Source organism: Carassius gibelio, chromosome A8, assembly GCF_023724105.1.
Source record: "Carassius gibelio isolate Cgi1373 ecotype wild population from Czech Republic chromosome A8, carGib1.2-hapl.c, whole genome shotgun sequence".
NCBI classification, from domain to species: Eukaryota; Metazoa; Chordata; class Actinopteri; order Cypriniformes; family Cyprinidae; genus Carassius; species Carassius gibelio.
In genome coordinates, this window is record NC_068378.1 from 6,508,643 (window position 1) to 6,536,282 (window position 27,640).

The 27,640-nt window shown below is 38.1% G+C and overlaps 1 protein-coding gene across 1 annotated transcript; it reads right to left on the reverse strand.

Moving 5' to 3' along the window:
* Positions 1-4,446: 4,446 nt before the first annotated feature.
* Positions 4,447-27,174, reverse strand: LOC128018264 (KAT8 regulatory NSL complex subunit 3-like). Its single transcript, XM_052603681.1, has 10 exons — positions 26,472-27,174; positions 25,810-26,368; positions 25,495-25,593; positions 21,380-21,566; positions 10,941-11,097; positions 9,431-9,610; positions 8,595-8,670; positions 6,110-6,237; positions 5,268-5,357; positions 4,447-5,169 (listed from the first exon to the last, which is right to left on the reverse strand). The coding sequence occupies exons 4-10, from the start codon at positions 21,386-21,388 to the stop codon at positions 5,039-5,041; spliced, it is 771 nt and encodes a 256-aa protein (XP_052459641.1). The 5' UTR covers positions 21,389-21,566; positions 25,495-25,593; positions 25,810-26,368; positions 26,472-27,174; the 3' UTR covers positions 4,447-5,038.
* Positions 27,175-27,640: the final 466 nt, after the last annotated feature.

Consider the following 27,640-nt stretch of genomic DNA (forward strand, 5'->3'; position numbering starts at 1 on the left):
ATTTCGGGCTTACTCAGGGTGTATTGTGAGAAGTGTTTCTTATACAGATCTTCTGGAAGTATAGAAACTGATGCGCCCGTATCTACAACCAGTTGTAACTTATGTCTATGACCTCTTGGTGCTTCAATATTCACTTCACAGGTGATCTTATCATTGGCTGTGACAGATTTTTTTATGTTTTCCACACAGAGCACAGTCACGTCTGGAACTACCACCTCTCTTACTTCACTCACTGCTGCTTTACACAGTCTAGCAAAGTGCCCTCTTTTCCGGCAGTGTCTGCATGTCCCTTTAGCAGCAGGGCAGTTTTTATCATTTGCCAGATGTTTGTCCGATCCACATCTGAAGCATTGTCACTGTTGCTGACCAGTCGTTGTTTGTTTTCGCTCCTCTGATCTGTCTCTGAGCACCTGCGCCCTTTCCCCCTCTTCCATACTTAGTATCCATACTTATTGCTTGTACTGACTTCATTGCAGAAGCAGTGGAATTACAGAGCAATGACGAATTTTTAACTGCAGCTTCCACTTGACATGCAATTGTAATCGCTTTCTCTAGAGTGAGGTCATCCTCTAACAGCAATTTGTCCTTTACTGCAGTCAACGACGCATTTGCGATCAACTGATCATGGAGCATTTGACTCTCCATTTCCCCGAACGCACATGGGGCTGCTAACGCTCTTAAAGCGGCAACGTATTGCGTAACAGTTTCATCTGCTCTTTGCACACGTTGTCTGAACATGTGGCGGCATGCAACTACGTTAACTTTAGGCACAAAGTGTTTCTGCAGTGCAGCCATTGCCTCATCAAAAGTAGTACCTTGGTCTGGCAGAGTATAAAACAGGCACCGGCCTTCCGTCCCCAAGCAATGCAGCAAGACCCCTCGTCTGCGTGCCTCTGGCCATGCATCTCCGTTTGCCTGGATGACTATCATGTAATTATGAAAGATTTTCTGCCACGTTTCAAATGGAATCGGTGGCTCCCCACTAACTGGAAGAAACGGGGGCGGGCTCGGCACTGAAACGCTCATTCTCGTCGCCAATTTGTGGTGTTTTTACCTTTTACTTTTTCCCACCTTTATTCTTCTTCTTCACATTACAAACACAATTCCTCACTAGAGCCCCTAGTGGTGCAGTTCCACATTAATGTGTTATACTTAGCAATTACTATGAACTGTATTGCTTCTCAATCAACACAACAACTTTCCTACCAACATTTTTCCAGAGGTGGACGAATTAAGGTACAGATACTGCTGGTCAAATATTACTCCATTACAAATGAAAGTTGTAGAGACATTTTTTATTTGAGTAAAAGTACAGGAGTACTTGCTTTTAAAAGTACTTTTTTTTTTTATCTGAATGCACTGTTTTATTATTGTTGTATCTAATATTTGCAAACCCTTTTGGCTCTGAATCAACTTACAAAACATTGCACCTACTGAACACACTTGACTAGCTTATAGTATCTTTGGAATGATGAGCTTTTAGAATGTTAAAAACCCATAGAACCTATAGAAACGAAACCAGATGACCAAAAATAAATAAATATTTAACAAACCCTTCCCTTAACAAACCCTTCCCAGCACATCTACGTGTAACCATTCATCCACACTTGAACAGAGTGGACAGTGAAATTGTCCAAACCTGCTTAAAAACCCATCAACACAACTGTAGCTGTATAACTTTACAACAGCAACACTGCTTTAAAAGAAAGCCAACCAGCAAGATTTATTTGATATCAAAACAAGCATTCAAAAAGAGTACTTTGATATCACACACAGAACGGTCTGTGCGGTGCTGCTTCAAATCAAACACCTATTTGTGTTTGTTAAGAGATGCACAACAGTTCTTCTGTGGCTTTATATGTAATATTGTCATTACACAATATTGCAAAATCAGACAATATTGTGTCTAACATATACCACAGTGTTAACTTCTTATTATGGAACTGTTGTGAATAAATATTACATTAGCACATGGTCAGTGTGCTGGGAAATCACTTCACATAACCCTACAAGAGTGATCACTGATAGGCTTTCGAATATAAATAAATAAATAAATGCCACGTTATAGAGAAGAAGAAAAAATCACCCACTGACTTTCAATGCTGCTATACATAGTAACGACTTTCTACTTCTAGGACCTTGATAGAAATGAAGGGAAGTGAAAAGAAAGTTATTTGTCTTTCAGATGTAGTGAAGTTAAAGTCATAAGTTTCTAGAAAAAATATACTTAAGTACAGATACTTAAAAAGTGTACTTAAGTACGGTAATCAAGTAAATGTACTTTGTCCACCTCTGCTTTGTTCTCATTATAGCATTAATTGTAACCGCCTGCTATCAGTCTTCACATTACAGAGCCAAAGTCAAGAGCTTAATAATGACCTTTTTAAAATGACCTAATAATAATTAAAAATGCTAAAATGTTAATAACTTTGTTTGTTTGTTTTAGTTCCTCGAATATTGAAAGTCTTATCTAATAAAAACTCATCTCTGCTGATTTAATTATTTTAAAGCATTTAGTCCATCACATTTCAGCATTCGATTAAAAGATGGTACCACAGTGTATACCATCTTTTTACACCGTACACTGTTTATAATGGATTTTGTAGACAAAAATCAAATGTCACATACAAATGTCTGTGGGATGTGACGGCATTGTTATGAACTGCCAGCTGGGGGCGCAAACGATCTTTCTACATAATGAGTGTATGAAAAGCAATACTATTATATACAACGGTACGATCACCAAAATCATTAAAAATACCCAGTATTCTATATATATATATATATATATATATATATATATATATATATATATATATATATATATATATATATATGCTACAATAATGCTGTCCATCTAAGTATAATTTAGTTAGATTGTCTTACATCTTGTCAATCAGGTACATCACTAGCTGTTCACAGAGATGGGCATAAATACATGGAAATTTATTTAAAATACAAATACAAAATACTGTGTGGAAAAATGTATTTAAATACAAATACAGTGTTTTGTATTTTGAAAATACACAAAATACATGTGAGATTGAAGATTCAGTGCAGGTATCCCTATTAGGCTGAAATCTATCTGGGCCTATTCTGAATGCCAAAAAGCATTTAGATGTGTGCAACTGCTTAGAAACTTTTGTTTTAATTTTATATACCTCTTTCCTTCCCCTGCAGTGTAAGAAATAAAAAAACTAAAAAAAAAATAATAAAAAAAAAAAAACTACAAAAACTAACTTTTATTATGTTTTATCACATTCATTAAAAGCCAATATGACAGACTGGCGTTCCAATGTGGCCCAGTTCTGTTTGTTTCACAATCTTAAAGTATCTGCCATCCAATATTGCTGACCTAACCCGCCCAGTTAAACTAGTTGATGGAATTTCGATGGGGGATATGACCAAAATCTTAATTTTAATTTACAGTAACAATATATGGCATGGTTTCACAATTATCAATATCAGTTTTGATACCACAGCAAAAACTGAATTTCAAACTCTTTAGAAATCCATTTATTCACAAACTTCTCACGAGACGAGTGTTTGACTTAGACAGTATAAGAGATGTTTGACAAATTATTCGGCAAACTCTTATCGCTGCTTTTTCGTGGTTTGGAGAACAATTACTCAGAGTCGCCTTCTGTCGTTTCACAGAATTATACAATGGAGAGCACGTCAAGCATAAAAGCCTTGTAGGTTTACTGAGGAGCGCACGCAGTAAGCAGGTTCATGGCGTAGAGCCATACGAATTGCGAAAGTATAAACAAGGCTTCAACTGCACAAAGCTAAAGAGAAAGCGGAAAGTCCTGTGTAAAAGATTTAGAAAAAGTTCCTTCGATTCACAATTTATACCATCGCTACGAATATGGTCATATGCTATCACCCATCCCTAACATGCAGTAAACATTAATGATTCAAACATATTTGACAAGCTACTTTAATCAACAAGTAGCACATCCTCACTTTTTCCAGAAAAGTTGCCGATCCAAGGCTGGGTTGTACAGCTGCGGCTCACGTGGATGAATGTTGGGGGGGAGGGGGCGTGTCTGGTCTGAACTAGTTGATGCATGAAAACAGCACCCTGATAAAGAGGTTGACTGGCTCAGAGTATTTTGAGTATTTTGAAAATACTAAAATACTCGTCTTAAATATACTGAAATACAAATTACATCTGATTTTTTCCAAAGGCTTTAAAATACAAAATACAAAATAGTATTTTGTATTTCAAATACGTATTTTAAATACATATATCTGAAATACTGCCCATCCCTGGCTGTTCAGATCAGAATTCTGCTTGCTGCAAAGTATACACTGCTTAACAAAAAAAAAAAAGCAGGGTATTAGCATACTATAAACAGTCTAAACTTACAATTGCATTTGACCAAACAACTATGGATTCATAATTCAGAATTAGTTTTTGGGTTTTGTTATTTATTTGGAATATATTTACATAATTTAAACTTCTGCAAAGAACACTGCATGCAGTTGGGAGATGAAAACAGAAAGCAAAACAATAATGACACAAGGAGGTAGGAAAAACGGTTTGGTGTTTTGGCTTTAATGGATGTCTTTGTGAGTAGAGCAAGCCTTATGATTTACAGACTCCTCATCCAACAAAAACAGTTGGTCACGTTAAGCATGAATGAAGCTGCTGTTGTGGGAATTGATTGATCATTTTTACAGCACTGCCATATATATATTCTGGGCCTCTGGACAGTTTGAAGGTCGATCTCAAGGGCGAGCTGACAAACTTGACAAACCCGATATTGTAGAAGATGACACAATAAAGCTCTTTACATGCATAAAAAAAATACAAAATACAAAGTTTATGGAACATATTTACATGCTCAGCTAGATGTTTGTTGATTTGTCAGAGCGTTTATCAGTTTAGATGCTTCTCATTGACTCGACCTTTGACCTTACAGCTACTCTAGTCCCTACTCAACACGGACGCCTCTGTTTGGATCGCTGTGTCATCAGTGGCGACGAGGACGTACCCGTGCTCTGGCTGGAGACGTGGGCCAGTCCTGGCAGACTATGGGCTAGTTTGGCCAGGCCGCCGTTGGTGAGGAGATGGTGGATGGCTGTGGTTTTGGTCATCCCGAATCCCGTCGACACGACCGGCAGCGCCCGCACTAGTGTGCTCAACACCTGCCCCTGACACACCTGAAGATCACCACACACAGACAGGAGTGGCTCAGTGGGGGTTATACATCAGCTTTATTATAAAGGAAGCTATAGAGATATTAGAGATGGGCCGGCACCTTTGTGGTGGAGGGGACGCCTGGGGGATTTAGTGTTGATCTCCTGCAGACTGAGGCTGAGACCCTGCAGCAGACTACTGGCAGAAGGAGCTAAACACACACAAACAGAGTCAAAAAAGGATTCTTTGAATTTTTGGTCTATATCATTGTTTGCTGTGTATCACAATAATCTGCCGTGTCATTGCTATCATGTTCAGATGTACGGCTATATCAGTTCCCTTATTTGCACATATTTCATTTGAAGAAGACATGTTCCTGTTTGCATACACGGTGCTGGTTCATGTTTACAGCACGAGAGATTATGGCATATATTCACACAAACTTGAAACACGCTTGCTCAAGTCCAGATATGAACTGCAATCCACGCAGCATGTGTTGTTAAAACTCACAGTTGTTTAGTGCAGAAAACTGCTCTCATGCGTGCTCCACATGTGGTTACATATTAAATGTGTCATGTTTACCTGAGAGTGCAGAAGCGCTTTCATAAGATTTCATAAGACCTTGTGCATAGTGGATCATAAGAATACATACTCATGAATGATACAAAGAAAAGCTCAGAAGACTGATGACATAGATTTGTACTCTCCAGCCACGGCAGCCGAGAAAAAAGTTGGCGGTATGAAAAAGTTGCTTTTTAAACTGAAAGAATGAAATTGCCCCAAAAAATGAAAATAAAATAATAACTTTTCCATTAATAATAGACAAAATGAGTGCTATTGTTGTTTTCACTGCTGCAAGCTGTACATGTATGCTAGCATCTCAAGACTGTGTTTTAGGGTTTCATGACCCTTTAAACAGAGTTTTTAGATGACCCTGTCTGCAGAACGTAATGATGCTGGTACCTTGCGCAGTGGCGGGGGCCTGAGCCTGGACAGGAGAGGAAGAACCCGAAATCAAACTCCCCTGCAGGCTGTGAAAAGGCCCTTCACTGGAACCCAAAGCTCCAGACATGTCTGCCAAACCTCCTGACCTAAAGGAGCACAGGACACCAGCTCAGAATCAAACCACCATCAACACACACACACTGCTGCTACAGTTTTAATGCAAAAGTTTGGGAACCCCTTGCAGAATCTGTGAAAATGTGAATAATTTTAACAAAATAAAATAGATCATACAAAATGCATGTTATTTTTTTATTTAGTACTGTACTGAGTAAGATATTGTACATCAAATGTTTACATATAGTCCACAAGACAAAGCAATAGCTGAAATTTTTAGTTCTGCCCTTCGGAGACTCCCCGGGAGACTAATTAAGTAAAATTTACCTTGATCTTCAAATTCAAAAAGTTTTTACCCCAACTCAAAAGATGCTGGAAGACTAAAGAATCTGCAGGACATGGAAGATTTTCTGAAGAACAGAGCTCAGTTTAACTGTTCATAACAAACAAGGGACTCATGAACAACCAACACAAAATAAAATGAAATAAAAAACTTTGTGGATCGTCCAGATAACCACACACAGTATTAAGAACCAAGGGTTCCCAAACTTCTATTAACTTCAGCTATTGCTTTGTCTTGTGAACTATATGTAAATATCTTTTATGTAAAATATCTAAATGTATATCAGTACTAAATAAAAAATAAAATTCATTTTGTATGATCTCTCTTATTTTTATTTTTTTTAAATGATTCACATTTTCACAGATTTTGCAAGGGGTTCCCAAACTTTCGCATAAAACTGTATATAACAAGAAAAAACTGTTATTTTGAAGTGTCCTTGTTACAGTCTAATTATACATTTAAGTCCTGAGTAATTTTAAATAAATACATGGGTTAATATTTGGGTTAAGATTATGGTTTGGCTTAGGGTTATTTGCAGGCAATTATTTATAATTAATTGTTTTTACAAGAGTAAGTTCATGTAAGGTGTAAAAAGGACACCATAAAATAAAGTGTTACTGAAAAATCTTTTTCTAAACAAGTTCTATGTATAAGTGGAAACTTACAAAATACAGTGCAGATGCAGTGTCATGGAGTTATGCAAGTGCTGGCACATTATCTGATCCAACACGGCACGGCATTGTATAAATCATGCAAATGTTGAAATAAAAACTTTGATATGAATCTTATAATTGGGTAATATGTATGCTGTAGCTGATGAAGATCATCATTACACAATATGCTGCACGATAAATCGGAAATAAACGATTGGCTGCTATTTTTCTATGCACAGCTTGTCAGTGAAGTATGGTTGAATGCTGCTGCATCTCAAAGCCAGAGGGGGCTCTTGTCCCGCAGAAGTAGTCTCATAATACATACAGTACAGAACAAAAGTTTGGACACACCTTCTCATTCAAAGAGTTTTCTTTATTTTCATGACTATGAAAATTGTAGAGTCACACTGAAGGCATCAAAACTATGAATTAACACGTGGAATTATATACATAACAAAAAAGTGTGAAACAACCAAAAATATGTCATATTCTAGGTTCTTCAAAGTAGCCACCTTTTGCTTTGATTAGTGCTTTGCACACTCTTGGCATTCTCTTGATGAGCTTCAAGAGGTAGTCACCTGAAATGGTCTTCAACAGTCTTGAAGGAGTTCCCCGAGAGATGCTTAGCACTTGTTGGCCCTTTTGCCTTCTGTCTGCGGTCCAGCTCACCCCTAAACCATCTCGATTGGGTTCAGGTCCGGTGACTGTGGAGGCCAGGTCATCTGGGACAGCACCCCATCACTCTCCTTCTTGGTCAAATAGCCCTTGATGTTAGCCCTTCAGTGTGACTCTACAATTTTCATAGTCATGAAAATAAAGAAAACTCTTGGAATGAGAAGGTGTGTCCAAACTTTTGGTCTGTACTGTAGTTCCAGGAAATGCCTATTTCTATCACTGTTCTTCAAACCTCTCAGGTATTTTCATGATAATGTATATTTATAATGATTATTGTTGATGAGTGTTGTGTTTTCAAATGCGCATTATAAGCGAGTCAAACTCGTAGTTATTTCAGACGGAGCAGATCTACTACCTTCTGATCAAAGAGCTGTGCTTCACAGACAAGCTACGCATAAAACTATCACGGCCTTTGCTTTATTATAATCACACTAGACAGGTCGACTACCTGAGATTTAATGTTAATCGCTATTTATCACACAGCCCTATAAGAATACAATCAGCATTGGTTGTTACTGCAAGATTAAAGGCCTGTTCACACATCATGAATGTTGAGAGTGAAAAGTAGTACTTGGTGTTGTTTTTGCAAAAACTAAAATCTCAAAGATTTGATTGAACAGACAAATCGCATGTGAATACCAGACTACATTTTTGTGCCGAAGATTTATGCTGGTGTAAACATCATTAAGGTGTACCTGGTGTGAAAAGATAAAGATACCTTTGTGCACTGAGAAGCTCACACAGCTCTTTGGCCCCAGACACAGTTTGGCCCACTGTCAGTCCGAGGGGCTTTCCTGCACAGAAAACACCAATGTAAGTGTAAAAGATACAGTCCAAGACATCTTTAATTTTATGTGGGACTATTCATTACATCATTTTACTGAAGTACACTAACATTCAAAGGTTTGGGGTCAGTAAGTTTTCAACATTAATAATAATCAGAAATGTCTATAATCAGCATATTATTATGATTTCTGAAGGTTCATGTGACACTGAAGACTTGAGAAATGGTGTTGAAAATTCTAAATATTTTTTCTCAATATATATATATATATATATATATATATATATATATATATATATATATATATATATATATATATATATATATATATATATATATATATATTCTCAATATTGCTGTTTTTGGCCGTTTTAATTGTCATTTATGACTGTTTCTACATTTAAGTTTTGTTTGTTTATTTCCATAATATCAATATAGAAAACTATTTAGTAAGAAAACTACAACTAGTAAGTTGTAAACAGTGGCAAGTCATTCTTTCATAAAGGAGATAAATTGTAGCACGTTGTGTGTATCTGATTGACTTCCACAGTATTTTTTTTCCCCAGTTAATGATGACAATGAATACTTTTGGGTGATCAATCCATTTAAAATGTACTGCCAACTTTAATCAACTCAGAAATCAGATTAACAAAGTCATCGATCTGCCTGAAAACTTCATAAATCTTCATTCCGCCTAAATGCATCAATATTCCACTTATAGTTTAACCAGCGACTCAGTAGGCTGAATGAGGCCTGAATGTTTTCATTACCTTCTTGAGAAGTGGAGCCTGTCATATTTCCCGCCGCGTCTCCGTGGGAGACGATGGTGACTTTGATGTTGGCTATTTTGGAGGCTTTGGTGGGAGTGGGACTGGGAGTCTGTCTTCTCTTGAGGTGGAGCCTCAGGTCGTCTCGGTCCAAACCCTCCACCTGCTCACTGGGCACCGGCACTGAAACACACAAAGAGTTATCTCCAACAACCTCTTGAGCTCACCCAGCGTTCAGAAGGTGCAATACAGGTTATTTTTATACAGGTACTTTTTTTTAAATCATACATCTACTAAAGTTTTACACATATTTAGCAGTATTTGAACTTTATTAATTATTTCACAAAAATATGAATTGTTTTAAATATGAATAAATGTACTAGGTTACCTGGTAAGTCTATTTTACATACAGCACACAGTGATTTTGACATAATATGACAGAGGTAAGTATATAATCGCAGCACAGATTAAACCAAGTATTTATTATATATTCAAAGACTTAAGAATGGCGACATTATATGAAAAAAGTATTATATTGCATGCCTTTCAATTATTAGACAGATCTGTTAAACAAAGACATTAATGAACTCAGAGAATAGGAGCTGGGTCCTACTTCTGACTCTTATCAGCCAAAGAGAAATAACATTTTGGCCAATGGCCAAAATAATTATAATTAAAAAAGAATATATGCCTAGGTGATTCGTAAATCAAATACTATTTTAAAATGTGCTTAAGCATCAAAAGCCAAACTGTGCACCTATTAGAGAAAATAACAAAAAACTAAGACTAGAGTTTTTTTTTTTTATTATGCATTTACTATTGTTAGTCCCTTTAGCAAACACAAGCTGGTGAAACAGTAAAAGGGACATAAGTGACACAGACAGGACAGAAAACCTTTAGTAAAGAAGGACAAATAAGTGGGGGAGACTGATGGAAGACAGAATAAAGAAGGAAAGGAGATAAACTCACCAAAGAGACATGAAGGGCTGCCAGGAGGAATGCTTTTCCTCACCAGCATATTATGTTTAATCAAAGCAGCAAACTGAGCTTTAGCGAACAGAAGACAAAGATGGAGAGAGTGAAGAAGGAAAGAAGAGGTCATAGAAAAGACAGGAATTACATACAACATTACTGCTTGATGGGATCTGAGACTCTCCTCAATATAGGGAGGATGTGACTGTAAATCCCAGAGGGTTAATGTAACTTTTCAACAGTAAACTGTGTAGCCCTTGTCATTAAACATGCACAGGCATCAGCAGAATAGCTCAGTGTCAGGCTTAACATGACTCAGATACACACAGGATACACTTTTGCATTCAAAAACAAAAACAGAAGTTAGACACGGGACGAGAGACACATTACTACCGGTTTTGTTACCAGTAATGCATAAAATTGGTTGCCAGTCATATATTTTGTGCATTTATGTCCCACCAGGCAAAAACAGCCTGTGTAATACACATCCTGTGTGTATACACGTCCAGGGTCCTGGGGCTCAATCTGTGCATTTACACACCTTGCGCTTGTTTATGTGTGAGCACAGTTCCTGAGCGCTGCATGTGTGTCTTCAGCAGCTGTGTGGCAGTAATGAGACTGGATTTCTGAGCTGGGGAAAGTCCAACCATCTTGGGTTTGGGGCTGGCTGTAGGACTACTGCAGACACTGGACATATCCTGAAAGGGAAACATCATTGCAGAGGTCTGAATTACTTCACATGATCCATTGCCTCTTTATATTAACTAAATGTTCTGATTGATTTTATGCATGTTACTTTGCGGTAAATGTTAGGGGCGTGGTGTGGAAAAAGCATAAACACGGAATTCCTAAAAAATTAATTTACAGTATACCATAGAGTTTGGCAAATTCTGGATGAATAAATCAAAAGTATAACTTTACACTTCAATTAAAATAAATGATAATGTAATAATCATCTTCCTCATTACTTTCTTAAGGAATACTAAGACATTTGTGTTTTAATTCAAAGAGTAAATCTGTGTTGCAGAACTTTGCCAAAAAAATCAAAGATTTGTATTTGATTACATGTTAAAAGAATAAATTGCTAATAGTCTGGGAGCCAAAGTCTCAAAAATGGGTTGAACCTGACATGGTCTGCCATACTTTTTATTTGTGTTCTTTTTCTGTTAACTTTGACCCTAAGAACCAATAATTGGAGGCTCTGCCCTGCCGGAAATACTGCGAAAAAAAATTGTGGCCATTTTAGTGTATGCCCCCTTTATTTTTTATCAGAAAAATTTGAAAAAAATATTTTTATCTCAAATCCTGAAGTGGGTTTGGTACGCTGTCAATAAATGCATTCCAGATACACAGAACCCATGTGCTGACAACATCCACTGAAAAAATTACTCTTATAACACATTTCTAAATTATTTTGCATCAGTTTAATGAAAAAAAATAATAAAAATTGGTGTTTTCTCACTTTTTCCAATATGTTCATCTTAACTTCATTGGCAATCAACTATTCCCCCAAGTTATGACATTAGTCAACATGTCATTCTTTTCACCAAACAGAATACTGTTTGAGAAAAACAGAAAACAAACAAAACAGACACAGAAAACAGAAAACAAAATTCCGAAAGACATACTGGATATTTAACATGTTTTTTTAATGTCCACATTATTAAGCATCATGGCCTAGGCATCATTTTAATTTCAACACGACCCTGTTCTCCCAATGGAAATGAGTCACACAAGAAATATAATACAGCAAAATGACTTTCATTCTTTTATTGCCTCCGAAGACAACTATTACAACTTTAACGGAAAAATAATTTAACATAACTTAATGAACTAGGTCCCTGTGAGATTGGACAATCAGGAGGGTGGCACACTGCAGATACTGATTTGGGGACAGACCTTCACCCTCACCACTGAGGAGACACACACACATGCTGCCTGCTTACGTGTCCCTGTCTTCAAGCCCAAGTTCAAACCTTGAACATCTGTTGGGGTCCCCAGTGCAGAGACATGCAATGCCACACTTCACATTGGCTCTTGCACAGGAGCATCCTCGGGCACACATGCTTTTCTTGCAGTGGCAGTATTGGCTGTGTTTGAGTTCAGAAGGTTTTGCCTCTTTCAGCATCATGGTTGCCACCAATTTGCCACTGACAAGTTGTCTCCCAAAATCAGTGGCAGCTGGGTAGGTTGGCTGAACCATGTGTGCCCGCTTACACACAGCCAACTGATGAAGGGCTCTGCGAAGGTGTAATAGGGAGGTGTCTTCAGTTGGTGGAAGGCAACGCACATCTCCTTTGAAGCTCACAAAGAGATGGGCTCGCAGTGCATCTAAAGGTACCACCAAAGTCACTCTTGTCATAGAATGACACCATGTATCGCCGTGCTGCTGTTATAACCTCTTCCTGAACATCCAGGCTTTCCTCAGGGTCACTGTACCTGCACAGTGCCAGAAGGTCTGTCAGGTGTTTAATAGCAGCTGTGTAAGTCTGCCTTTTTCCTCTTCTGTACAGATATCTCACTGTGTCACATCCGTATGTAGGTGCTGAGGAGAAGGGATGTAAGATCTGATGCTGCAACATCATACTTTCCTACCAGAACTTCTGTAATGGCATGAATGGGTAGAAAGATATCCATCATCTTCACCCACAGCTCCTGCAGCCCATCCATGTGTGTGATGTAGTACATACACATCATGATCACATCTGTGTCAGTTGCTACCACTACAGCCTGTTTGTGGTGTATAATTTGTACTGATTATGCAAAGTGAGCAAACATCCTGGTATCTGCCTCCTCATGTTTCTCACAGCAAAGTTATGGAAGCTCAACCTGACAATCTGCTGACAAGAGGACAGTGTGACCAGGATCACAAAAGATTCCTCCAAGAATAAGTGTGCATCCTGCAGGAAGTGACTTGTTCTGAGCTGCCCATGCTTCCCCCATGTAGTTCAACAGATTAGCTTTATTCAGTGGATTGTGAATGAAGCCTTTCCATTCAGGTATAAGGAGAGTATCATGTGGCTTGTACTCCTACATTTTGTTGGGGCAGGTCTTCATCCTCTTCTCTCGTTCCTCACCTTTCACACTTTCAGCAGGAGAGACATCATATCTATCACCAACAAAGTGGATGCAGTCACACTTGTCTGGGAGGAGTCCAAGGAGCTGCCTCGAGTACTTTCCTTGCAGTTCATGGAAGGTGCTGCTCACTCTCTGGGGAAGTCGTGGCCTAATGGTTAGAGTGTTGGACTCCCAAACAAAGGGTTGTGAGTTCGAGTCTCGGACCGGACGGAATTGTGGGTGGGGGTAGTGCATGTACAGTTCTCTCTCCACCTTCAATACCACGACTTAGGTGCCCTTGAGCAAGGCATCGAACCCCCAACTGCTCCCCGTGCGCCCATGGCTGCCCACTGCTCCGGGTGTGTGCTCACAGTGAGTGTGTGTGTTCACTGCTCTGTGTGTGTGCATTTCGGATGGGTTAAATGCAGAGCACAAATTCTGAGTATGGGTCACCATACTTGGCTGAATGTCACTTTCACTTTCACTTTCCCAAGATGTTGGTAACGTTGAATGAATGCCATGATATCTACTACCATTACAACAGGCTTGTCAGACGGTAGTTTGTCCACTTCACCCCATGATCTGCCAAGGGCTGTCTTGATTGCAGCCAGGTAGTCTGCCTTGTTTCCTTTACGCATTGCATAACTTTGGTCAAGGGACAGATCTGGCTCAAAAAGGTAGGGTGGGCAACTTGTCCATTCATGGCCAAACACTGCCACCTTCCTGTCTTCCTGTAAATCCTGAACAAAGTACAGGTTCCGCACAACTGCACTCTCCTAGTCATATACCTTTTTGGCTTTTAATGTCATGGACATTGACTTCTTTGGGTTTGCTGCAAATTTTGAAAGTTTAATTTGGGCTACTTTCTCACTGTCTGTTCTTGCTGCAGCCAGTGCCTCCAGTCCTTTTTCACGAGCACTACCTTCTAGGTAGTGGGGCAGGCAAGATACATACTTGTAGTGGCCAGCAGCTACAAGATATGGTAACATCTTTTCCACTTCAGCCAGGTGTTCCTCCCACAGACCTGCACGCTCAGTATGGATGAACTGTATAAGAATCATCACCATATCCATGTACAGTGTAGGGCAAACATGGCTGCATACACCATAGTGTGGGCATGCAGCCTTGCATAGTAGTCTTTCCGACTGATGATTTTGTTTGCTGTTCCACGGAGCCAGACATCAGCTTCGAACAAGATGTCTTCGATTCCAGTGGACTGCATCAAATGGCCAATGGCTCCAAGAAAATTCTGAGCAATATGGAAGCCACCCATGTGCAAGATAAATTTGGCATACTTCCCTTTGTTCTTCTTTTGCATACTCAGAAACACTTCATAGATTGCTTGATCACATGTGATGATGGCATACACTGTAAAAAGTGTTTCCCTATATTTATTCAGTAAAATTGTGTCAAAAATTTACAAGCAATATTATTAATTAAACACATTTTAATTAAGTAGAAATAATCATTAAAAATGAGTAGAATAACATGAAAAAATTAAGTAAAATTTACATAAAAATATTGATTTCATTGGACAAAAATCAAACAAACAAAAAAACACTATGCTAAAGAATACTATGTTATGCATGCCAGGCCAGTAGTTGGCGATCATGAAACATTATATGCATGCACATGACATCAGCCTTTTTACAAATTAACATTTGTGTTGCTTACATAGATATGATAAAGGCATCATGTTCAAAAGGTTGTAATGCCCCCAAAACAGGTATTGAAGACACCTAAAGTTCACAAACCGAATCACTGAATGAAAAAAATAATAATAATAATTTGCTTACCATTGTAGTGGTCAGTGTTTGCTTTAGTTGGACTCTTGACCCTTAAAATTTTAAACAGATTTTCTTTGATTGATAGTTGTGATACAGCAGCTAGATAAGCCATGAAGGAAATGCGACCAGGTGGTGTTATTTGTTTTTACATCATCATTTGGTCTGAGTTGGGTGTGTCTTATCACTAACATATGTCCTTTGATTGAACAATATAAGCTCTGGTGTTTTCAGCATTGTCAGAGAAATTCTTAGAAGCACCTCTGATCAAAACCTTATTATAAAAAGAAAAGTGTTTTCATTTAGACACACAGACATCAAGAATCAGCCTGAGGACCTCAACAATGGTGACCATCAAAAAGCATGTTGCACTGCATTCTGGGTGCCACCAATCAAAACTCATTTTATGGCTCCCATCATGCTTTGCGGCATGAATAAATAATGAGCAACAATTCTATAGTAGCTTGTTTTGTGATTCTTACAGTTCGTCTGAATATGCTGTGTGTCACCATTCTTGAGATTCATACGCTGGTTCTTGATGTGACTGTGTGTCAAAAGAAAGTTCCCCTTTCTCGGTTTTAAACAGAATTCTCAAACTCTGGTATACACTGAAATTTTTTTTGCTGAATCACAGGGCTGCCATAATGAATGTTATCTTGTCTCAGAGATCAGACTCTGAATGAGTTCAGATATTCAGGAAGAACAAAGATTATGTAATAGCATGACCAACACTACCCGATCATCTTTATTCTTAGTTTGTCTAGCTGTTATAACTGAGTTACAACAGCAATGCAAAATGTAATATTAAAATATCAAGGGTCAAGTACACAACTAAAGCAAACACTGACCACTGTAATGGTAACCAACAATTTACCCTTTGATTCTGTTTGTGAACTTTAGGTGTCTTCAATAACTCTGTTTGGGGGGCCTTAAGACACAGCCTTTTGAACATGATGCCTGTATCATATCTATGTAAGCAACAAAAATGTTAATTTGTAAAAAGGCTGATGTCATGTGCATGCATATAATGTTTCATGATCGCCAACTACTGGCCAGGCATGCATAACATAGTATTCTTTAGCATAGTGTTTTTTTGTTTGTTTGTTTTTTGTCCAATGAAATCAATATTTTTATGTAAATTTTACTTATTTTTTCATGTTATTCTACTTATTTTTAATGATTATTTCTACTTAATTAAAATGTTTTAAATTTAATTAATAATATTGCTTGTAAAATTTTGACACAATTTTACTGAATAAATATAGGGAAACACTTTTTACAGTGTACTCTTGAAAATGTTTTCTCGACACATCCATGCAGTACTGAACAGACTGTTCAACCACATCTGGGTTCGTTGGTGACTTGGGGAAGACGGGACCATAGCTGATCACAGTTGCAGGGATGGTATATGGGATGAGAAATGATTGGAATGAACTCTTTGTTGGAGCAGCACAACTTGGTTTCAGGTCCTCCAATAGTACAATAGGGCAGCTATGCACTAAATGCCAGAGGATGCTCATGTGGTCAAGAGGTTCTGCTAGACACACAGGAAGCTTAGGATCTGTTTCAACTCCAACCAGACAGTGACTCTTTTGACGATCTTTTAGACTGAGGTGGCTTTCCTTGGTCTGAAAAGGCTGAGAAGATTCCAGGGCTGGTTGCCGGGTTTTCAGTAGAGGTAAACTAACCATTGGTGTGGGGTCTTCATCTCGATTCTTGTACTGAAATATGATATGTGTTGTGCCATGCAGTGTTCGTCCATCCTTTGTGTACTCTTGGAAGTCAAGGTTATCAAATGCAAACTGTGTGAATCGTCCAACCTTCCGGTTCTTTAGTTTGAAGGCACCATCCCTAGTTGTCTGCTCTATAACTGCCATTGCCATTGTTGTAATATAAATCTGTGCTTCTTTGTAGCTTATGCTGTTCCCAAATCTATATAAGAGTGACACAGTCGACTTGCTTCTGGTTTCCTTAAGGATGTGCAAAGCTGTCCCAACGCATTTGGGAATCTTGACAACTGCTTGGCAGACATCCTGGGCAAGGTTGAGAACTTGTTCTTTCTGCTTAGGACTGATTTTCACACGGCCATCCTCACCTAACTCTGGAGATGCATTTGTTATCACTTACGTTGGTCCTGGAGTTCCTTCCATAGTCTCTTCCTGCAGTGTTGTAGGAAGAGACTATGGTGTCAACTCATCATCACTTTCTTCTTCATACTCTGCCTCTTCAATTTTCTCCTTGAGTTCCTTCAACTTTGAGAGCATGCAGCTAACATTAATTTCTGCTGAGCAAATCAGACTAGAACATCCTTTCTGTGGCACAACCATTATTTTACAATTGCCACCTACTTTATAGTGCCTTCTAAGGTGGGCAATCAAGTATTGACATCTATATGTGGTAACATTGTGAACTCCATGGCTTTCCAAGTATTTATGGAATTCATCCCTCAAAGCTGTTACGAAGAATATGGCATTCTCTTTGAAAAGGAGCTCATCTATCCAAGCTATGAGTTGGTTGAGTGCAGCATCATATGGAGTGATGGCAGTACTAGTCTTTTCCTGTGAACAAAGACGCTTTGTCAGATAGTTGGTCATGCATTCCTTGTGGTATCGGAAGTCCTCAGCAATCATATCAACACACCTGTTTCCATCAGGACCATGAATCTTGTGTATTATCTCTTCATCTTTAAGTTTGTTTGCTTTTTCCCATACTGCATTCTGTCTGTCATAAGTGGCAATCAAAATGAGGGATCTATTCCTCCTGGTTGTGCGTGCTCTTCCACAAATGAAGCACTTTCCTTGTGTTTGATGGGCTGTGGCATTGACATCCATGTTTTTTTTTATTAGGCCTGCTGTTGTCTGGCTCAGGATTAAGTTCTGCTTCAAATGAAGTGCCTTCTTGCTATTAAACTTTTTTTTCGCACAACATTGTATGTGCCACAAAGGATTCCTCCCCAGAAAGTCACATTGAGCTTTCAGCTGATTGTCAAGTCTGCATGAGACATCATCCTTTCTGTTGGTTACAGCATATAGGAGGGAAGGGTACCCCTTGATTTGTCAGTTTCTGAAGAGGACCAGTGTCACAGTCTGTTTTCTGACATATTATGCAAGCAATATAGTTGGTACTGAGCAGATTTCTCTCCAGCTGCTTAGTTGAGAACTCAGGGTCCATCCTTTATTCTTCTCCAATTCACATCACTGCTCTCCTGTTATCTCCTCATCACTCTTATCCTCTCCTGTTCAGTTCACTCCTCTCCCCAATCCTCCTTTCCTTTCTCCTCCACACTTCTACTATCTTGTTTAATCCTCTCCGCTTCACTCTTCTCCCCTCTCCACTATTCTCTCCTACAGTATTGTTCAAAATAATAGCAGTACAATGTGACTAACCAGAATAATCAAGGTTTTTAGTATATTTTTTATTGCTACGTGGCAAACAAGTTACCAGTAGGTTCAGTAGATTGTCAGAAAACAAACAAGACCCAGCATTCATGATATGCACGCTCTTAAGGCTGTGCAATTGGGCAATTAGTTGAAAGGGGTGTGTTCAAAAAAATAGCAGTGTCTACCTTTGACTGTACAAACTCAAAACTATTTTGTACAAACATTTTTTTTTTCTGGGATTTAGCAATCCTGTGAATCACTAAACTAATATTTAGTTGTATGACCACAGTTTTTTAAAACTGCTTGACATCTGTGTGGCATGGAGTCAACCAACTTGTGGCACCTCTCAGCTGTTATTCCACTCCATGATTCTTTAACAACATTCCACAATTCATTCACATTTCTTGTTTTTGCTTCAGAAACAGCATTTTTGATATCACCCCACAAGTTCTCAATTGGATTAAGGTCTGGAGATTGGGCTGGCCACTCCATAACATTAATTTTGTTGGTTTGGAACCAAGACTTTGCCCGTTTACTAGTGTGTTTTGGGTCATTGTCTTGTTGAAACAACCATTTCAAGGGCATGTCCTCTTCAGCATAGGGCAACATGACCTCTTCAAGTATTTTAACATATGCAAACTGATCCATGATCCCTGGTATGCGATAAATAGGCCCAACACCATAGTAGGAGAAACATGCCCATATCATGATGCTTGCACCTCCATGCTTCACTGTCTTCACTGTGTACTGTGGCTTGAATTCAGAGTTTGGGGGTCGTCTCACAAACTGCCTGTGGCCCTTGGACCCAAAAAGAACAATTTTACTCTCATCAGTCCACAAAATGTTCCTCCATTTCTCTTTAGGCCAGTTGATGTGTTCTTTGGCAAATTGTAACCTCTTCTGCACATGCCTTTTTTTTAACAGAGGGACTTTGCGGGGGATTCTTGAAAATAGATTAGCTTCACACAGACGTCTTCTAACTGTCACAGTACTTACAGGTAACTCCAGACTGTCTTTGATCATCCTGGAGGTGATCATTGGCTGAGCCTTTGCCATTCTGGTTATTCTTCTATCCATTTTGATGGTTGTCTTCCGTTTTCTTCCACGTCTCTCTGGTTTTGCTCTCCATTTTAAGGCATTGGAGATCATTTTAGCTGAACAGCCTATCATTTTTGCACCTCTTTATAGGTGTTCCTATACTCCTATACTCTTCACTCTCTATTCTCCTCTCCAATCCTCTCTGCTTCTCTCCACTCTTCTCTCCTCTCCACTCTTCTCCTCTTCTACTCCTCTCCACTATTCTCATCTTCCCTCTTCTTCTCTCTGATTCAATCAACTCCTCTCCCTACCTCTCTACTCCACTCTTCTTTCCTGGTCAATTCACTCCTCTGTTTTCCTCCACTATTCTTCTCTCTTGTTCAGTCCAACCCTGTCCTCTTTCACTCTTTTTTCCTCATTTTCTCCTCTCTTCTCTTCTGTTCAATCCTCCACTCTCCTCTCCACTCCTCTTTACTGTCCTTTCCGATCCTCTGCTGCCTTCTCTTCTCGCTAACTTTTCCACCACAGCAAACCCAATAAGATCAGAACCAAATCTGCAAATGGGAAATATTGTGCATTCAAGTGAAAGAAATCTAGATGTTTGACACTACTAGCTAACTAGCTTTTGACAAATCACTCACTCTATATACTGTAAAGCACTATATACAAAAAACTATGCATAATATATAGTGTGTTTACATCTTACAGAACATGTGTATTGTTCAGCATATCCCATCTTCCTCTTCACAATATCCCAAAGATTTTCTATGGGGTTAAGGCGAATTTGCTGGCCAATTAAGAACAGGGATACCATGGTCCTTACACCAGGTACTGGAAGCTTTGGCACTGTGTGCTGGGGCCAAGTCCTGTTGGAAAATGAAATCTACATCTCCATAAAGTTGGTTAGCAGCAGGAAGCATGAAGTGCTCTAAAACTTCCTGGTATAAGGCTATGTTGACCTTGGACCTCAGAAAACACAGTGGACCAACACCAGCAGATGAAATGGCACCCCAAACCATCACTGACTGTGGAAAATTTACACTGGACCTCAAGAAACGTGGATTTTGTGCCTCTCCTCTCTTCCTCCAGACTCTGGGCCCCTGATTTCCAAAGGAAATGCAAAATTTACTTTCATAAGAGAACATAACTTTGGACCACTCAGCAGAAGTCCAGTCCTTTTTGTCTTTAGCCCAGGATAGACACCTCTGATGTTGTCTGTTGATCAAGAGTGGCTTGACACAAGTAATGCGACAGCTAAAACTCATGCCTCTCTTGCCATGCCATGCTTGGACAAAGAGCTCTGTGAACAGCCCGCCTTTTTTGCAATGACCTTTTGTGTATTGCCGTCCTTGTGCAAGGTGTCAATGGTCATCTTTTGGAGAACTGTCGAGTCAGCAGTCTTCCCCATGATTGTGTAGCCTACAGAACTAGACTGAGAGACGATTTAAAGGCCTTTTCAGGTGTTTTGAGTTAATTAGCTGATGAGAGTGTAGCATCAGGGGTCTTCAATACAACATTTACATTTTCTGAGATACTGAATTTGGGATTTTCCTTAGCTGTCATATATATACATAGTAAATTGTACAAGTTTTATTATTTCAGTTAATTAGACATTATTTTAAATTACTACAATTTAATTGAACCATTAAAGGAACACTCCGACTTTTTGGGACTTTAGCTTATTCACAGTATCCCCCAGAGTTAGATAAGTCCATACATACCCTTTTCATTTCTGTGCGTTCTGTAAGTGTTCAAGTTGTCATCTGCAACTCCGACAACTACCATGCTGTTATCAGCCTGAATCTTCTCGCTGAACTCCTCCATAGTCTCAGGACTGCACTGAAGTGTGTTCTGACCGACCACAAACAGCACTGGTGTCTTCATGTTCAACAGCGGATCATCAACATCCTGACAAACACAGTCCAAACAATATACTTCAGCAAGCAATATTTAAAGCATCTGCTAAATGTTCTCATGCTGAGATGACAGATGCTGAAATTACTGCAAGCGTCATGTGCTTCAGTCTATGTAGTAAACAAACCCACACATCTCTGCCATTCATTCATTCACACAGAGACACGCAGAACATTCATGATTCAGATTTCAACCAACTTTTGGGGCTTAAAATTTACAGATACTGGTCCATATGGAGATTTGATTTGATTAATTTATGCAAACTTTGACAAATTCCGTGACTGCCCATTTTAAAATGTAAGTTTCATTGTCATGACTGGATTTTGAGATTCTGTCTGCGTTTTCTGCTTCGCGGAAATCATAGCACTGTATGTGTCAAGAACCGGGTTTGGACGGGTCCTCGGTACCACCGGTACTTACAGAAACCTAGTACCGTGACATTAAATTTTTTTTAGAACCGACTTGGTATCGAAGTACTGGGTCTTTGGACTAAACTGTGACAAAACTGAATTTTTTATTTTTTTTCTGTAAATTAGAACTTGCATACACGTTTGAAAAGCCAGAAGTAAACGTCAGTTCTGATAGGATAATTATTTTTATTTTACCTTAAAATTACATAGACTTAATTTGATTTAAAAATCACCTGCTGTAGCACACTGAAAAAAAAGTGTTTCATTCATCCAATAATTTTTTTTTTAGGGTAATGATTCACATCTATATTTTTTTTTTACTTGAGACAATAAGTCATTTATTTCTCATTGGCTCAAGTTAAAAAAAAATATATATAAATATCAATCATTACCCTAATTTTTTTTTTTTTTTTTATTGGATGAATAAAACACTTTGCATCTTTGTTTTATTCACACCAACATTATTTGATTTTAACATTTCTGAATAATAGATTTATATAGCATACTTTTATTTAGTCTTACTGGTAAAGACCTTTTTTTAAGTTAAAACCAAATTTAAAAACTAAAACAAATACTGAGTGCTGATTAAGAAACATCGTATTGAATGTGTATTGACTGTGTTGATGGATTGTAGAACTATGCAGTTATTGCCTTTAATTTCACTTGGTTACAGTTAATCTTTTAATTTAAGGCCAGTTCTCTGTAGTTTCAACCCAATTCAAAAACAAAAGCTAAATGCTGATGTCTGTACCATTTATGTTTGTATTCAATGTAGGCTAATCACTGTACAGTTACTGCTGTTAATTTCAGACGGTTGCAGTTATTGTTTTCAATAGCCAAAAGCCAGTTTGGTCTATTAAATACCAAATAAACATCTTGTTGATGCACACTTTTCTTCTTTCTTGTTTGTTGCTTAAAGAAGAAAAACGAAAATCGGTATTCGAATCGGCAATGAAAAATCATGATCATGCATCCCTACTGAAAACGCAGCCAATTTTCCTCATACAATATACAGTATTGTTCAAAATAATAGCAGTACAATGTGACTAACCAGAATAATCAAGGTTTTTCGTATATTTTTTTATTGCTACGTGGCAAACAAGTTACCAGTAGGTTCAGTAGATTCTCAGAAAACAAATGAGACCCAGCATTCATGATATGCACGCTCTTAAGGCTGTGCAATTGGGCAATTAGTTGAATTAGTTGAAAGGGGTGTGTTCAAAAAAATAGCAGTGTGGCATTCAATCACTGAGGTCATCAATTTTGTGAAGAAACAGGTGTGAATCAGGTGGCCCCTATTTAAGGATGAAGCCAACACTTGTTGAACATGCATTTGAAAGCTGAGGAAAATGGGTCGTTCAAGACATTGGGTCTCATTCATGAAACATTCGTAAATATACGAGTAAATATCTGAGTGATTTGCGCGTAAAGATAACTTCCCGAAGACTCTTCTCCTGATTCACAAAAACTTCGTAAACGTCAGATGTGATAGTGAAATGTGTATGTGTGTTAATGAATTCCAATCAGTCGTAAATGGGACGCGCGTGCACGCTCACTCTCAATTACCATAAATCCCGCCCATTAAATCCGACTGACAACTATATATGAGCATCATATTATGACACCAAACGAAGGATTTCAACATGTCTTCTCAAAAGCGACTGAAAAAGAAACATTTCTCATCTGCAGAAATTGAAGTTTTATTATCAGAAGTTCGTTCAAAATGCCACATTTTATTTTCAAGCGTACTAGTGGCGTATCAGGTCCTAAAAAAGGAAGTTTGGCAGCATATTACAGATCCTATTACTGGCTCTCATAATAAAAGTTAAAAGAAAAACCGTATGTAATTAATATATATATATTTTTTTTTTCAAAATGCTGTGTAAATATGTACCCGATTAAGGTTAATTAAAATGCAGCCGTATTAATGAGCAAAACATTCAGAAGTTAAACGCACTATTTACGCGTGGCTGGGAGCAGGTGTAGATTTCTTTCGTACCAACTAACATTTGGAAAATACGAACGTTTTAATGAATCCGAAAATTTACGCCAAAACCACTTTACACGCGACTTACACAAAAATTCGTTCTGCTCGTGTTTCATGAATGAGACCCATTGTTCAGAAGAACAGCGTACTTTGATTAAAAAGTTGATTAGAGAGGGGAAAACCTATAAAGAGGTGCAAAAAATGATAGGCTGTTCAGCTAAAATGATCTCCAATGCCTTAAAATGGAGAGCAAAACCAGAGAGACGTGGAAGAAAACGGAAGACAACCATCAAAATGGATAGAAGAATAACCAGAATGGCAAAGGCTCAGCCAATGATCACCTCCAGGATGATCAAAGACAGTCTGGAGTTACCTGTAAGTACTGTGACAGTTAGAAGACGTCTGTGTGAAGCTAATCTATTTTCAAGAATCCCCCGCAAAGTCCCTCTGTTAAAAAAAAGGCATGTGCAGAAGAGGTTACAATTTGCCAAAGAACACATCAACTGGCCTAAAGAGAAATGGAGGAACATTTTGTGGACTGATGAGAGTAAAATTGTTCTTTTTGGGTCCAAGGGCCACAGGCAGTTTGTGAGACGACCCCCAAACTCTGAATTCAAGCCACAGTACACAGTGAAGACAGTGAAGCATGGAGGTGCAAGCATCATGATATGGGCATGTTTCTCCTACTATGGTGTTGGGCCTATTTATCGCATACCAGGGATCATGGATCAGTTTGCATATGTTAAAATACTTGAAGAGGTCATGTTGCCCTATGCTGAAGAGGACATGCCCTTGAAATGGTTGTTTCAACAAGACAATGACCCAAAACACACTAGTAAACGGGCAAAGTCTTGGTTCCAAACCAACAAAATTAATGTTATGGAGTGGCCAGCCCAATCTCCAGACCTTAATCCAATTGAGAACTTGTGGGGTGATATCAAAAATGCTGTTTCTGAAGCAAAAACAAGAAATGTGAATGAATTGTGGAATGTTGTTAAAGAATCATGGAGTGGAATAACAGCTGAGAGGTGCCACAAGTTGGTTGACTCCATGCCACACAGATGTCAAGCAGTTTTAAAAAACTGTGGTCATACAACTAAATATTAGTTTAGTGATTCACAGGATTGCTAAATCCCAGAAAAAAAAAATGTTTGTACAAAATAGTTTTGAGTTTGTACAGTCAAAGGTAGACACTGCTATTTTTTTGAACACACCCCTTTCAACTAATTGCCCAATTGCACAGCCTTAAGAGCGTGCATATCATGAATGCTGGGTCTTGTTTGTTTTCTGACAATCTACTGAACCTACTGGTAACTTGTTTGCCACGTAGCAATAAAAAATATACTAAAAACCTTGATTATTCTGGTTAGTCACATTGTACTGCTATTATTTTGAACAATACTGTACCTTTCACATGCATCATACACCTGAGATCAGAAAATACAGAAAAATCCCATTGCTGATTTATATATTTTTCTCTAAAGTGAAAGTGGCATTGGCTAGCTAGAGCGGTGCGGTTTTGTACCTCAATGACTTTTCCTCTGACTGTGCCGATCATGTGCTCTACACATTGCGTGATTCCGATGTTGGCTCCACTGCCCACATGAACGTTAATGGGAATTACCTTAATTACCAAAACAAACAGACACAAAATGCTCCATCAGTTTTATCTCAATCAGAATCTGACAGGACTATGAATGCAAGAATGATAACATTAACACAATATTTTATTTACAAATGATGTTAATCTCAATGAAACCAAGCCTAGATCTGAAGTTATGATGGTGAACACAAAATCAAAGTGTTTCAGACAGCTGTGTTTGCCTGTGATTTTGCATACCTTCCCTAGACAGGAGAGCTGAGACTGCCAGAATCTCATTCGTCGAGAGGTAGAGAAGGTGGGATTTGTTGGTCCTGATGGAGCTATCAGGATCAGGGGGGATCCAGGAAGTTTACTCTGAAAAAAATAAATAAAGATGTGTACGCAAATCAGATACAGACAGTAATCAAGACATCTATCAGGGGGATAGCAGACATTTCCTGTTAAAGACTTTTATATTACAGTGTTCTCACACTGAATGCGACTTTTTGCGACGCAGAATCTTAACTTTTATAAAGAATATCTCTTTGGATTTGAGACTTTACAGATCTTCTTCATGTACCAAGAGCTTGTGACACTCCAAAGAGAAAGGAAAAACTGAAATCGCATCATATGACCCAGCAAAATAATATTTCGAAATATTTTACAGCAAAAAGACATGACCCACGACCTGAAAGGGGACATTTTTACAATTATATTAAAAGAACAAAATAAAGTGAGAAAGAGAAAGAGCCTCAGCTCCTGCCGCTCCTGTTTAAACAGAGGATGACAGCAACATCCTGTCGATCAGGGATGGTACCTAAAAGGGTAAATGTGGAGATGTCATAAGAGATGAATAAGAAACAGTGTAACCTCTTCCTAAGGATTCTATACCATGGTAATATGATAATAAGACATCCTACCTTGCTTTTGAGTGTCTGCAGTACATCAACGTAAGCGGCCAGCATAGCAAGACTCAAAGACTCAACAAGTGTACTATGAAGCCAATGTGTCAGCTTTATGTCCCAATTGATGCTGGCCAGAGCATGGCAGACCTTACGAGCACATTTATCCATAGCTTTCCTGCGTAAGACAGGTTCTTTACAGGCCTGTGAAGAGCAGAGACACAGTGTAAGAGAGAGGACTTATGCATGAGAACAACCATCATGAGGTTTCTTATTTGGTTTTGTGTTTATGGTCTGCTCCGAAATCAGGGATAAATAATGGTAAAAGCAGATCTAATTTTAGAAAATAATCATGCATATCTTAACAAAAAGGATGATCAACTCTTAAAAATAAACAATGCATCTCATATCTTTTGTTTGTTGATATCCAACTGAAACTGATATTAATTGCCATGGGTAGGACTGGGCGATAAACAATCATATCGAGATCACGATAAAAATTTTTAGATCGACCGATATGGGTTTTTCTATAGCCGATGCCGATGTTTAGAGGTCAGGGTCAGCAGATGGCCGATATGTGCTGCCGATTTTTATGGGCCGATATCTTGAAGTTTTCCCCTTCATTTGCATGCTAAAATGTCACACTAATAATAAGTGGATGCACAATATTTCTAAACTTATCATCATTTATTAAGCACTGACTTGAACCATCTCTCGAATCTTAATTTTGTGCACTGCACGGTATTAAAATAAAAAAAAATTATCCAAAGTTAACGAAACAAATCAATAAACTGGCCAAGTATTAAATATATAAAACAGGATATATATATATATATATATATATATATATATATATATATATATATATGTGTGTGTGTGTGTGTGTGTGTGTGTCATTCATTTACATAAAAATCAAGTAGAATTTTTCAAGTTTTTTGGAACATAAATGTAAACTTAAATATACATTTAAATAAATAAAATGTTAGAAATAAAAATCAATTAAACTGAAATATATATATATATATATATATATATATATATATATATATATATATATATATATATATATATATATATATATATATATATATATATATATATAATAAATAACAGTAGTGTTGCAAACACACTAACCAGCAACATTTGTGTTTGGTATAAATGACACAGAACATCTAAAGTGCATTCTA

Bases quoted from the DNA above. Each gene is read 5' to 3' on its own strand.
- LOC128018264 (XM_052603681.1), bottom strand. The intron at 8,671-9,430 runs GTAATGAAAACA...TTTTCTGTGCAG, and splicing joins AGGCTCCACTTCTCAAGAAG to GAAAGCCCCTCGGACTGACA. The intron at 5,170-5,267 runs GTGCCGGCCCAT...GGTGATCTTCAG, and splicing joins GCGTCCCCTCCACCACAAAG to GTGTGTCAGGGGCAGGTGTT.